At 39.2% G+C, this 14,741-nt stretch overlaps 1 protein-coding gene across 1 annotated transcript in view; it reads left to right on the top strand.

Moving 5' to 3' along the window:
* Window positions 1-14,741, top strand: part of LGR5 (leucine-rich repeat containing G protein-coupled receptor 5) — a 102,202-nt gene that overhangs the window by 21,105 nt on the left and 66,356 nt on the right. Inside the window, exon 4 of the mRNA XM_015561329.1 lies at window positions 10,294-10,365. Coding sequence (XP_015416815.1) covers window positions 10,294-10,365 — 72 coding nt within the window. The remainder of the gene's footprint in view (window positions 1-10,293; window positions 10,366-14,741) is intronic.

Below are 14,741 nucleotides of genomic sequence, written 5' to 3'. Positions count from 1 at the left end.
GAGGCATTTATTGCCATAATATTTTTTTAAAAAATACATTGTAACCCTAGAGCGAATGACTACCTGGAGCAAATAGAATAAAAGCCAGAATAAAGAAGAAGAAGAAGAACCATCACAGTTCATTGCCTCTTTCTCCCTCTCCTGACATTCTGGAACACTTACTCCCTGTGCCACAAGTTTGGGCACATTCAGGTCTCGTTTATTTATTTTTTATAAATCTACAAGGTGACCGGACATGCACAGGTCAAATGTCCTGGTGGTGCGATGTGAGACGGAGAACTTAATTTAAAAAAAAAAAAAGCCATATCTGACTTGAGTGTGGAGTCTGCTACTGTGTAGAGGCAGAAGGCCCGGACTCCTGTGCTGTTCTGACTCCCCACTTACCAACTAATCATCCACTTGACCTCCATGGCCTTGGGGGATAATGGTGAGAGCTGCTGCTTCCTGCCTGTGTCTTGAGATGTGTCTGAGGACCAGATGAAGTGCTGATGAAAGGACTCTGATAAACTAATTTACATATTTGGTTGTATTAGTAAAATGAAAACACTTTAAAGCCTCTTTTCCTAGTTCATAAGCTTGATTTTGCAGTAATCCCAGGTATCCAGGATTTGAAGGAAAAGCTATTTCCATCTATGAGCTTTAATAGATACAGACAACAAATGCAGACAGTTCTTTACCCAATTTTAACATCCTGGGCAATAGTTGCATTTCTCTCTAACAGCATCCACCCAGTTCAGTTTTTCAGTTCCATGAGGGCCGTTATGTTAACGTTTGCTATTTGGACACATACAAGATTCTACGCTTGGTCCATTAGAGTGAGGTGCAGATGTTGAGAGCTGTCACCAATGCTGACAGCTACCAGTTCCATTAGACTTAGGGTGGTAGTCTGATTAAACCAGAGGGAAAATGAGCCGTTGCCATTTTAAACAGTCTACGTTTTTTATTTCCAAGCGGTATTTAACAATATTCCCAGATTCTAATGCTTTTGGAATCAAGTGCTTGATTTAAGAAGGGAACATGAGAAGCTCTAGGGAGGTCAGTTTCTGAGTTACTATTGTTCCCTGGCCTTGTTTGCTCATATTATGGTTGGCCTTGAAGAATCTTTATATAAATAGTAGGTATCTGTGGTTGCAGATGAAATTTGTAAGGAAAGATACCACCAAACTTCCTGAAAGCACAATCTACGCTTGCTACATCTACTTCCTCATCATGTTGCTGAAAATGGTGAGAGCTGTCCTGCCTGTCTTTTGAGATTTTTTTCCCTGAGGATTAAATGAAAGGATGATGAAAGAACTTTAGTAAACTGTAATTTACATACTAGATTATGTTCGTAAAATGAAAACACCTTCATGCCCATGAATAACCTTCCTGCCCCTGGGCTTTGGCAATGCTCAATCTCTAGTCATCATAGATCTGGCAATTGACTATGAATGCTGCTTCTTTGAAAGTCTGTTTTTCTCTAGTGTTATGTCATAGAAATTGTTTTGCTTCTCTTCCAAATGCTTATCCATACAGGATACAGGCACTTAGATATCTGTGTTTGTGTATGCATGTGTGTATATGTGTGTGTGTGTGCATGAATATGTATGTATTTATATGTATGCATGTGTGTATGTATATAAATTTTATAATATATGCACATTTTTATTATGATAATTAGTGCACTATTCTGAAAGTGCCCTCCCTCTCTGCCTCCTCTTCTTTTTCCCTTTAGTGTTCCTTTCTTCTCCATTCCCAGCTCTTATAAAATGTAGACATTCCCCTAATTTCTGCACTTAGTTTTATTGTATCCTTTCTCAGTACTTTTCAATTCATTCATTCAATATGTATTTATCGAACCACTGGGAACATAAGAGTGAATAGGACTCGCCCTAGCTGGTTTGGCTCAGTGGATAGAACATTGGCCTGCGGACTGAAGGGTCCCAGGTTCGATTCCGGTCAAGGGCACATACCTGGGTTGTGGCTCAATCCCCAGTGTGGGGCATGCAGGAAGCAGCCGATCAATGATTCGCTCTCATCATTGATGTTTCTATCTCTCTCTCCCTCTCCCTTCCTCTCTGAAATCAATAAAAATATTTTTTTTAAAAAAAGAGGGAATAGTACTTAACTATGGTTCATTCATTCATTCAAGAAATGCCCACCCTGGGGGAGCTTACCATCTAGATAATAAGCAGGGAGACATGCACATATGATGTTTGTTTGTGACAAGAATGATGAAGAACACAAACACGGGTAGGTAGAGAATAATTAGCAGGGATGACAGGAGAGAAAATCTAAGAAGGTGACATCTAAACTGAGATTAGGAGGATGAGGACGAGTTGGTGGTCTTACGAACAGGGGTGGAGTGGTTCTGGCGGGAATAATGTGAGCAGAGTCCCTGAGACAGGAAAGAATGTGGCATGTTTGTGGATCTGAAAGGAGATCCGTGTGGCTGAAGCAGCGTGAGAGGGAGGGACAGTGACATGGGAGGGGCTGGAGAAGAGGCCCAGAACAATCAGACAATGTATAGAATTCCAATAAGAGCAATGGGAAGCCACTGGTTGATTGTATGCAACTTATTAAAACAATACAATTTACGATTTTAAAAAAATGTTCTGATTTCTGTATGCAAAATACATTGGGGAAATATGGAAGCAAAGAAACCCATGAGGAGGCTGTAGACCAGTCAGCAAATAATTGCAGTTATTTGAGCAGGAAACCCAAAATTTGAACTATTTCTGCTACATGGATGAGCCCCCCAAATCAATATTCCTAGTTCAGATCTCTTTTGTCTTTGCCTGCTAGATAGGCCAGTAATTCTCAAAATATGGTCCCTGGACCAGCAGCCTTGTCACCACCTGTGAGCTTGTTAGGACGGTAAATTCTGTGCCCCACCCCAACCTAGTGAATCAGAAACTTGGAATTGAGCTCAGGAACCTGTAATCAAAAATATATTAAAATATGTATTTTCAACTATATATATATATATCTCCAGGTGAGCTTTCCTGCTGCCTTTCCTGCTTTCTGATTATCCAAACTTGAGATTACTATGTCTGTCATTCTTTCCCTCCTGCCCTCTATATCAGCCAATTTCAAAGTCCTAAAGCTAGTCATCCCACATTGTCTTTCCATTTGTTTACTCTATTTTATCACCACCTAGTCCAGGTTCTTATTGTCTCTTCTGGATAACTGTTAAAATCCATTAACTATCCCTGGCCTCCTGGCTTAGTGGTGAGAGTGTTAGTCTGAGTACCAAAGGGTCGCTGGTTCGATTCCCAGTCAAGGGCACGTACCTGGGTTGCAGGTTTGATCTCTGGCCCTGGTCGGGATGTGGGAGGCAACCAATTGATGTGTCTTTCTAACATCCATGTTTCTCTCTCTTTCTCTGTCTTCCTCCCTCTTCTTTCCACTCTCTCTAAAAATCAATGGAAAGGATACCTTCGGGTGAGGTTTAACAAAAAATAAAATAAAAATAAAATCCATTAACTAATCACCTCTCCTAATTAATGAGGGAATCATTGTCTCTGGGGATGGTTAACTTATCAATATTAGATTATGTGAGGACCAGTTCAGAGTTTCCCACCTTGAATGTACATTGGAGTCACCTGGAGCGTTTTTAAAATTAACTAATCACCAGGGCTTATTCCCAGAGCTTCTGATTGAATGGGTCTCAGTGGGGACCAGGACATTATTTTTTAAAGTCTACAGGGCTGGCGGCTGCTGAGACCCACTGGGATATATGGAAGCATCACATCAGAGGAAGAGAGTCAGGGACTCATCAATTGATTGAACGTAGGTGCTGAAAGAGAACTCTGAAAGTGAGGGATGACTCAGAGTAAGGTTTTGAGATTAGATGCCAGGACACTGATAAGGCACAGTCAATAGAAACAGGAAATTCGAGGGAAACAATTGGTATTTTGAAGACAAGAGGAGGTCTGGTTCCGGATATAATAAGTGTCAGGTGCCAGCAGGACATCCAACTACAAATGTCAATAACAGAGAGAATGTGAGTCTGGAGCATGATGAGCCTGCTTTAGAGATAAAGATGGAGAATCTCACAAAGAGGTGATTGTGGAAGGTGTTGGGGCAGATGAGGACTGTGAGAGAGGGTATGGACTCTGTGTTTCCCAGTGTGTTTCTCTACCCAGATTAAAACCACCTGAGCTGCCATAACCGGTTTGGCTCAGTGGATAGAGCGTCGGCCTGCAAACTGAAAAGTCCCAGGTTCGATTCCGGTCAAGGGCATGTACCTGGGTTGCAGGCACATCCCCTGCAGGAGGTGTGCAGGAGGCAGCTGATCGATGTTTCTCTCTCATCAATGTTTCTAACTCTCTATCCCTCTCCCTTTCTCTCTGTAAAAAAATCAATAAAATATATTTTAAAAAAATAAATAAAACCACCTGAGCTGCTTAATTAAAAATGTATTTTTGTTCATTTCAGAGAAGAAGAGAGAGGGAGACAGAGATAGCAACATCAACGATGAGAGGGAATCATTGATCAGCTGTCTCCTGCATGCCCCACACTGGTGATCAAGCCCGCAACCAAGTATGTGCCCTGACCCAGAATTGAACTGTGACTTCCTGGTTCATAAGTCGACACTCAACAACTGAGCCAGGCTGGGCTGCTTAGTTAAAATGCAGATTCCCAAATCCTTCCCCCAAAAAACTCGGATTCACTCAATCTGGGTTGGGGTCTGGGGCTCAGAATTTTTTATGATTCCTAAAGCAATGGTAATACACACTAAAATTTAAACACCACTAAACAGAGAAAAAAAGAAAAGCTGTGAGGGCAGACACTTGAGGATCATCTTCTAGTACATATGTTTGGAGGATGAGAACTTAAAAAGGGGGTAGCAAGAAAAAGAAAACAAGCAGTCAGTGGTAAGAGCAGTAAGGTCGTACAGGATCTGGAACCCAACAGGAGGAGGACTTTGAAAAAGACGCAGTGAGCAGCCCAGCCAGCATGACTCAGTAGTTGAGCCTTGACTTATGAACCAGGAGGTCACGGTTCAACCCTAGTCAAGGGCACATGCCTAGGTTGCAGACTTGATCCCTAGTAGGGGGCGTGCAGGAGGCAGCCCATCATATGGAAGCATCACATCATTGATGTTTCTCTCTCTCTCTCCCTCTCCCTTCCTCTCTGAAATCAATTTAAAAAAAATTTTTTTAAGAAGCAGTGAACAACAGTTTTCTTATGGATAATAAATGATGCAGCCATTCATGTTCTTGTGTTATTCCTCTTTTAGACCAACCCAAGCACCAAACCAGCCTACTTTTAAGCAAAGTTATGTTTAAAAACCCAAAATTTAGAACCAAAATGCTACGTTGAACTAAATTCTCTTGTGTAAACTTTTTTATGTAAGCATGAGCAAATAACTTGACCTCTCTTAGGCTCACTTTCCCGTCTGTAAAAGGGGAATAGTCATGTCACTTTTTTAATGTGATTATAATAATTAAATATCACAATGTTTATAAAGTACATAACATTGTGACTAGGACTTATGCATTGTTTAATAAAAGGTAGGCACTATTTGTATGCCCAAAAGCACTGTGCGTGGCTTTTGAAAGTGCTCAGAGAAATGAATGGATTTAAATTTGGTAAGTAATGAAGAAGGGGTGTTCTTCAGCTGCTCCCGATCTAGGTATGTAATGACTGGCAACCATCTTGGAATAGTTATGCCAGACCTGAAGCAACTGTAGCACTACCGCCAACTGTCTTTGGAAATAAGAGAAAGTGATCAATCAACCAATATTGATTCAGCTTCTTGCTCTGGGCAGGCAGTAAGATTCTTGACCTTAGAAGGCTATCATCAAATCAGGTAGCATATAAAATTAACCTGTGTAGACAGCCTTGTATAAGGTACATCCTACAGGAAGGTTGACTGTGGACTCGGGTAATTAAGGAAGACTTCAGAAAGGAGTTGAAAATTGAACTTCATTAGTCTTGTGGTTAAAAATACCATAGGTCATATGCCCACAAAAGGATCCCTCTTTTGTCCTGAGGAGTTCATTTATTCAGTCCAGTGGGCCTTAGCCCTCAAAACTCAAAATCTAATTTTTTAATCCTATCTAATAATGAACACAAATGGACAACTCATAAATATACTGTTTAAGAAAATGGGATTTTTGGCTGGATTTGAGCAATTAAATATGCTTAACTCACTGGTGGGCAGGGAAGGGACATAACATGGTCTTTGAAAATTATAATTTCTTGAGACATATTAGGAAAGACACTTTTTCCACCCAATGGGAAGGAAAGCAGTTGATGGAATGTCATGGTCTTTGTATCCAAAAGGCTTCAGCAAATCTTACAAAGATGAACTCCAGAGGGCTAAACTTTAAGTATGTGGGCCCTTGTGACTAGCATGGCTATCTTATAAAAGAAAACCTACCACAGGTGGGCTTGGTCAACTTCAACAATGATACATTACTGCCAGCACAGGCAAGATTAATAGATTACAGTCGACTTGAGTTCATCCTATTTGTGTCTAACTGATGACCCAGCACTTGGCTTCCGTCTGCAGAGACCCAAAGTCAAACCTGGTACATGTGGTGGCCCCAGAAACAACAAGAGCACTTAATCAATTGAATAGAATCGTGAATAGTCTATGTCAATTGACTATTACATTTGGTTTCATTTTTTTAACTTTATTGTCTTTTGAAAGTCCCTAATTACAATATCATTAATTACAAATTAATTTAGCATCTCTAGAATATGTGCTCTCCAGGTCTCGTGCACTTTGTAAATGTTGGAAAATAAAGCAGTAACTTCTAGGAGCCAGAATGAATTTGCTAAGTGATCTGAAACATCTCCTTTTAAATCATAAGGATACCATATTCAAGTTCATTCTGCTAATTATTTAAGTAGCACTGTTGTTACATAGCTTCATGCTCCATAAGAAAAGGCTAGATTAAGTTTACATGAAATCGGAAAGCAGCCGTTTTTCATTTTACATTAAACCTTTCTGAGCTTTGATATCTTTGTCTACAAAGTGAGAATAAGAAAAACCTCTGATCTATCTCCTGGTATAAAGTGTGACAAAGTACTTTTAAAATGTTAGTGACATGCAATAAAGAAACCTTACTCTCAGCAAAAAGAAAAAAGCAGGGTGGAGGGAGGAGGTGAGAGAGAAGAATAAGGATAAGCAGAACAATGAACGTGGGACAAAATCAGTTTTGGGGCAGAAAAGAAACCTTAGTGGAAGAACCCCACTTCTTTTTAAATATGGAAAATGACATCCAGGCAAGTAAAGTGACTTGTGTTACGTCTCATAGCAAATTCATGGTGAGAAGAAAGGAAACCAAAAACGGAAAGGAAAGAAAAGCACACAAAACAACTAAGAGTTAGAAGTCAACAGAGTTCTCCCAAGAACGGACCTGGGAGGGCTGGTAGCATTGGCCTGGCCCTCTGCTTAGCTCTGAGAATGCTGCTCCGCCTTTGGAACCTGGCCGAGGTGACCCACCTTGGACCACTATTTCCTGCTCAGTAATTTTCCCAAGGGTGCCAATCAGAAAGCAGTCAGGCACCCCCCCTCTGCTCTCAGTGCTCACCCCATTTTATCCACACAAGCTTCTTCCTCTCCAGGCCAATGTCCAGAGAGGAGGAATCAGGGCCCTGATTCATTTGCTCTTGTCCCTCTATTTCACAAAATCAAGCTAACCCTTCTCCCACCCCCGCCCCCCCCCAAAAAAACCTCTGTTACTCTACTTTAGAGATCCAAATTAGTGTAAAGATTCAAAGAAACATACGTTCTCAAACATATTTTCATAGGGTGTTACAGCACTGAAGCGTCGAATTACTTTTTTCATTTGAAGAATATATCTACTTAATTTTTTTTTCTTTTTAATGGCAGTTAAGTCAGTAAAACTAATAATAGTGGTACAATATGGATCTTATGTATGGAGCAGGATCTTGTTCATGTGATAGAAAAATTTCTTCTTATGAATTTGAATCTCGCTGTAGAAATGAAGATAATGAAAGCGATATCCTCATGAAATAATTTTAGAAACAGGGGGAAAAACAACTTCTCAGCCAGTTTGGTTATAGGTCTCTAGGGTCGGAATGCAGTAGCCCAGAGATCTGTTGTTTCAAATTGTCACAGGAAAGATTTGTGTGCAGATCTCGCCGTTTGTGTATTCATCTGAATGTCTCTTTTTCCTATAGTTTAAAATTACTAAAACCATCCCTCGTGGCAAAGAAATAAGAGGGGAAGGAGGCAATGATTTCCTTAAATTGTTGTTTTTGTCAATGAGATAGATCTTCCATTGGCCCAGCAAGTAGCCAATAACACATCATAAATTCCTTTCCTTTAAGACAAACTCCCCCGATAACACAGGTCAGTGGTTCCCAAATTAGTTCTGAACACAGACGTAGGATTCTCAAAGTCCGTGCCCAGAAAAGAAAAACAATTCGCGTGAAGTGAGTTATGTTTCAGGAAATGTAACGGGAAGGTTTTTACCCTAACAGTAATTTAAACTAATAAAATAAATAAATACATCCTCTTTTCTCTCTCTTTTTCCTTTCCAAAGTCAAGGCCTCAGAAACCATCAAGCTGCTTGATACCATAGGCAGCAGTAAGAGTGAAGGCCCATCTCAAGGCTCTGTTCTAGAACTCAGAGATGTGCTACCGAAGTCAAGGCTGTGAACAGGAGAGCTAGGGACATTTTCGCTGTCCCTGAACAGCTACTAGTCAGTTTAGTCTGATCAGTTAAGCCATCTGTGGTCTTCAACCAGGTCTGAGCCTTTCTGTGACAATAAACAACTCTCTGACTAGTATGTCCCGGTCATACACAGTTCATTACTCCAGTATTGTGTATAGTACTTGGGATAACCGATCAAATGCATGTGGCTTGTCTATAATGTACTCATAAATATAAAATGGTACTGTTTTTGACGGCCTACATTTCCCCTTGGTGCTGGTGGTTTGTCGGTTGGATTTTTCTTTCTTCCACATCAAGTCCCACCCTTCTCTCCTCCTCCACCACAGCTGTGCTGCACCAGCATCTCCGTGTAAACTCCCTTTGTGTCTGTCTCCACTCTTGCTCTATTCTCCCCTCTATAAAGCTTCCATCTTTGTAAAGTATGATTATCTAACCACTATGCTCTACACCTGAAACTAATACAGAATAATATTGACTGTGAACTGTAATAGAAAATTAAAATAAATGTTAAAATTTTTTAAATAAACAAGAAAGAAAAGGTCCCATCAGAAGGACCCTTTATTTCTCTTTATTTATTTACTAGAGGCCCGGTGCATGAAATTCGTGCACTGGGGGGTGGGGGTGTTCCTCAGCCTGGCCTGCACCCTCTCCAGTCCAGGAGCACTCAGAGGATGTCTAACTGGTGGTTTAGGCCCGCTCCCCGCGGGGAACGGGCCTAAGCTAGCAGTCGGACATCCTTAGTACTGCCGTGGAGGCGGAGAGACCTCTGCCATGGCTGCTGCGTTCGCCAGTCATGAGCATCTGCCCCCTGGTGGTCAGTGTGCATGATAGCAACCGGTCATTTCATTCGGTCAATTTGCATATTACCCTTTTATTATATAGGATTTATTTATTTAATTTAAATTCTTTATTGTTTAAAGTATTACATATGTCTCCTTTTTCCCCCATTGACCTCTCCCTGGCCATTCCTGGGTTCTGGCTGGTATGGCTCAGTTGGTTGAAGCATCGTCCCATACACCAGAAGGATATTTTTAAAACATGGATCTGATCACACCCCTCCCCTCTCCAGGCCCTTCCTGTGGCCTCCACAGCCCTGCATGGACTGGCTCTGGACACCTCCCCAGCTTCACCCCATCATTCTCCTGCTTGGTCACTTCACTCCAGCCATGCTGGCCTCCTTGCATTTTCCGGACTATACCAGGCACACTCCCACCTCAGGGCTTTTGTGATGCTTGGCGCAGACCTCTGCTGAAATGCACTCATAGCAGAGCTCTCTCCCACCATCTTACCTGTAATAATAAGCCCATCACCCTGGCAACTGTCCCCCACTGCTCTCTATCCCTTTGCCTAGCTTTTGTATTAAAAAAAAAATGTTAAAGGAGAGTTATATACAGTGTAGGTAAGCTATTAAATGACTTCTGTAAAAAAGGTAATTTATTATATCTCTTCTTAGGCACTTCTTTTGCCAGCTTTTTTATTAGAAATTTACAGAAAATTTTCACAAACTATAACAAAACAAGTGTTTTTATTTTTACCATTGTTTTTGGCATTTGTGGTTTGAACATAATTGTATTGTGCGTTTTTTTAACAACTAAATGAATTCCACATGAAGAGAACTGTGCTCACTCTCTCTCCTCTCCCTTCAAACCCACAGACGTCTTGCCGGAAACGCTTTGACATACATTCCCAAGGGAGCCTTTGCTGGCCTCTACAGTCTTAAAGTTCTGTAAGTAAACCAGGTGTGACCTGGCACATTTCTGACTTTAGCAGCAAGTGAATGCTAATTAACTTGTAAAGACTGAGTTCCTCAAATAACCTATTTGGAGCATTTGAGATAATTCATCTAAATTCAAGTCTGCCTTCGTTGGTACCCCATAGAGCAATATTATACCTTGCTGGATTTGTGTGAAAAAAAATTCACCTCTCTTTTTCTAACTTTAATATCTAAAATTGTTTGCCTCTAAATAACCAACTTATCAACTCAAACTTTTTAAAAAAGTATTTCATTTCCTTTTGGGTTATGATGTTGGCGAGATTTCTTGAATGATTTTGATCACCAAGGGAATAAATCACCGTGATGCTAACATAATGAGATCACATCTTCAAACCATTTGCAAAGTTTGTTTTCTTATGATTAAAGATCTGCTTTAAAAAATCAAGTTTATGTTACAATTGTGAATAGATGTGAAAAAGCCTAGTAATTGTAGATACAATGAGTAACTATTTGATAAATATTAATTCATTGAGACTTGTAAAAGTGGGTTTTCATATTATTTAATGTCCAACTTCCCAATTCCCAATTTGTTTATCAGAAGACTCATTATTATTGACTACCTCCTTATTCTAGTACCCATTGTTGAATTTTATTTCAGTTTATTCTGTGTAGGGGGGAAAAATCACCTAAGTAGAGAAAATAGGTAACTCAAATTGAAAGTCACAATAGGAAAATTTTATCTCAGAGAAAATACCCTGGCTTTATTTTCTTTCTTTGAGATAAAAGTTATAAACAATAAAAGGGCATTTGATATAGTCCTGCTTAACGGAAACTGCATTTTATTCACCTCGTGGATACATAGGCTATTTAAAAAGTAATTTAGTTTAAATATATTTGTTAAATATTAGTTAAAGGTCAAATTCAACAGCAGAACCGTTTTTTGGTCTGCTTAGATCATTGGGCGTGGTCCCCTCAGCTTTGAATTATTTTTGCTTTGAGGCAGAAATATTTTTAAATTGTCACATTGCCAAATGCTAATGTTAATTCATTATGTGATAGGATTCTGAGTTACAGCATCAACTTTAGTACACCTATGTGTCCATGAACACAGCAAAATATTTGGAACCCTTCTAAATACATCACATAAATCAAGTTTGGATAAGAAAAATAAGGGGATATATTCTCTTTGTTGACCTATGTACCTTTAAGCATTTTGGATATGTGTTAAATTGATTACACTGGAACTGATCATCTTAATTCACTTAACAAAATGTAAATCAGATATACTGAGCTAGAGTGTATGTGTGTCTGCATATCTGTGTCTGTGTGTAATAAATGTATCATTAGCCATCATAATTATATGTAAATTGTGGTTATATAATGTTAATACATATAAATTACATAATAAGAATATCTAGAGATTAGATATATACTAGATATGATCATTAGAATTATAATATTACATTTTTGAATTTTCATATTTGAATTACTTAATTTTAGTATGAATCTTTTGATAACATTTTTTAATTTTCTAATTATATATTTCTAATTTTTTCATACTGCACTAAATGTCCATGAAACTGGAGATGTTGTCAGTCTTGGCTACTGGTCTATCCCCAGCTTCTAGAACATGCCTGAATCATAGTAGATACTCAAGAAATACTGGTCGAATAAATGATTCAGATTGATGATGCAGAGAGGACAAGGGGTTTCTAAACTTGTTAGCTCTTCTTCATTTTGTATGATGTAGACCTAAAGCTATATGTCTATTAATGGATTATCAGTTGCATTCTCAACAATGTGGGCTTCTCCCTGTCAGCAGGTTTTATTTACCCAAAATACTTTTAACACTTTTGCTGCTTCTTACGGTGTATTTTGCCTAAACACTTCAGAGAGCATTGGGTTAATCTGACTTAAAAATGAAAATCACGGGTTATCTCTCATGCTTGTCATTTTTATATGTACCTCTTCTACCAGAATGGAATGTGGTATTTAGTTAGACTCTCTCATCTATCCTCTCCTAACTAATCAATGTCTCCTGTCTTCTACACAGTCAGGGGCTCAGCAAAGCCTGGTAAGTGTAAGACTCAAAGTGGCATTGAATGCATTACTGCTGCAAATACAATGATACATAAGTGTGGTCATGCCCTGAAGAGCTTATAATCTAGTGGTAGATTGTGGGATCAAGACAAATAGATCACCTGTAATTCTTAAAGTGGTTTCTAGAACTGTGTGTAGGGCACTGTGGAACTACAGAGCTTGAGAAGAATTTAGTCCCGTCTGATGGTTAAGGTTCAGCTTCTTAGGAAAGATGTTTCCCCAAAGAGATGACCTAGGATCTGAATCTTGAGAGGACAATATGCACAGAGACACAGTGGCAAGGAGTACCTGGCATATGCAGGCAGCCCAAGCAGGTTGGGGCTCAGGCATTTAGGAGGAGGTGGAGAGTATCTGGAAAAGAGCCTGGGGAAGTAGAAAGAGTCCTTGTCACAGGAATCACATATATTCTGTCAAAAAAGCATGGACATTATTATGTTGTAGGCATAATGAGGAGCAACGGAAGAGATGAAAGCAAGGGAGTGGCATGTTCAGACTGTTCAGTTTAGCTAGATCACTGTCAAGGTGAGGAGGATTCAAGAGGAGCAAGACTCCTGCCAGGAATTGTATGCACTCTTCCCTTTACTTTGCTACTTAAGGATTAATATCTAAGGAGCAAATTCAATTGTCAAATATTTTGAAAGTATTCAGTGTTAAAGCAATGGTTCCCCAACCACAGTGGTTTTTCCCGCCATAGAGTGCTTTGGAAATCTGTGAGGGTGTCTTGTTTTTCCCGATGGTATACTTGTAGTAAGCCGTCCTGTCATGCGCAGCACAGCCCAACATAAAGATTCTACCTACTACGTCATACTTGACTGTTCCTCTACACCAAATGTAAATCAAGAATACTTTCATACCTAATAATTCTGAAAAGTTTTTCAAGAAGTTCTGATAAGACTAATACTTTGTACAGGAAAAATTACATGGAATAAATATAGTCTCTCAAAATTATTGAATAATTAATTCAGCTTTTGTATCCTGTCTGTTCTAGGTGTTATATGATTTCTAACCACATATTTAGTTAAAAACACTGTTAGTGCAATAGAACAAGTACCCCAAACACCACAAAACAATTAAAGATATATAACCATGGCAATGTAAAACTTCTTACAAGCAATTATCATTAAATAGCAGGGAAACATGAAACACAGACCTCACCCTCATGAAAACTCTCAATTGTTTTATAAAGTCCAAAAGTCATAAGAAGAAAGAAATAACCGATTGCACTGTAGCATGGTAAGAAAGATAATATAAAAGCAATATTTGTCTGGGACCCTGACCAGTATAAGGAGGGCATATGGTAAAAGAAGAAAAAGATACTATCAGTGCAATCCATTGAGATGCACAATGAAAACAGCAACAGCCGTCCTTGGCTGGGATTGTTTTATATCCAAACTTGTTACTATGAGCTCTAGAAGATCACTAATGTTTAAGATTATTACCTGTGTAAATATTGACCTTCATAAAAAATAAGTTATTGGTTCTGTATTCCAAAATACCCAGTCCAGTGGGATTCTGAGCCAGGCTGTCCTCAACAAAGGTACATTGTCTTATGTAGGCCATTTAGTCAAAGAATGACTCATTTCCTGCCACCCACTACCAGAACCAAAGCCACGTAGAGGGGATGGGTAAAACTAACCATAGAAAGGTCACAATTAGCCAAACTGTTCTCATTCCCACATAGGCCCAGAATAGAGCCTTAATAGCTACTTGATACCTAAACACAGGACAATTGGGTAGAGGGAATTCCTAAGGACCAAGCCATCGATTGTTACAAAGTCCCCGTTCAACACATTATCTCATCTCCCTCTGATTCACTCACTGTTCATATTCTTATTTAGTCCTATTGGCAAAAAAGATAACCAAAATATTGTGCTGTTGAGTAGAATGGGGATGTTGTATGGAGTAGTGAGTATTTTAAAGCTCCTCAGGGAAAGAAATTAAAAAACTATGAAGTCATCCTTTGTCTCTAGAGAAAGTGTTTCATTTTCCTTTCTTCCCCATATGTGAATGAAAAAAAAAGAATGAGGTTATAAGTGGCTAAACCCATATTCTGTTCATGCACATTCTGCTTATATTCAATATATTCAATAAAAGAGCATTTGCAAAAGAAATCAGCAGTCGTGTTGGGAATGCTTTCTGTTTTAATTGCACTCCATGGTGCTGTAAACCCTTTAATTGTTTCTTCTCCCTCTGGAATATCTTAAACAAAAATAGAATTTTTTAATTAACTCACTGGAGACTTATAAGGATGTAATGGAGATAACTTGCTCTTGTTTTGTCATTTGAAA

This window comes from Myotis davidii, unplaced genomic scaffold (genome assembly GCF_000327345.1).
Source record: "Myotis davidii unplaced genomic scaffold, ASM32734v1 scaffold54, whole genome shotgun sequence".
Classification (NCBI taxonomy): Eukaryota; Metazoa; Chordata; class Mammalia; order Chiroptera; family Vespertilionidae; genus Myotis; species Myotis davidii.
The sequence above is the reverse complement of the archived record's forward strand: the minus strand, read 5'-3'. Positions and strand labels throughout refer to the sequence as shown.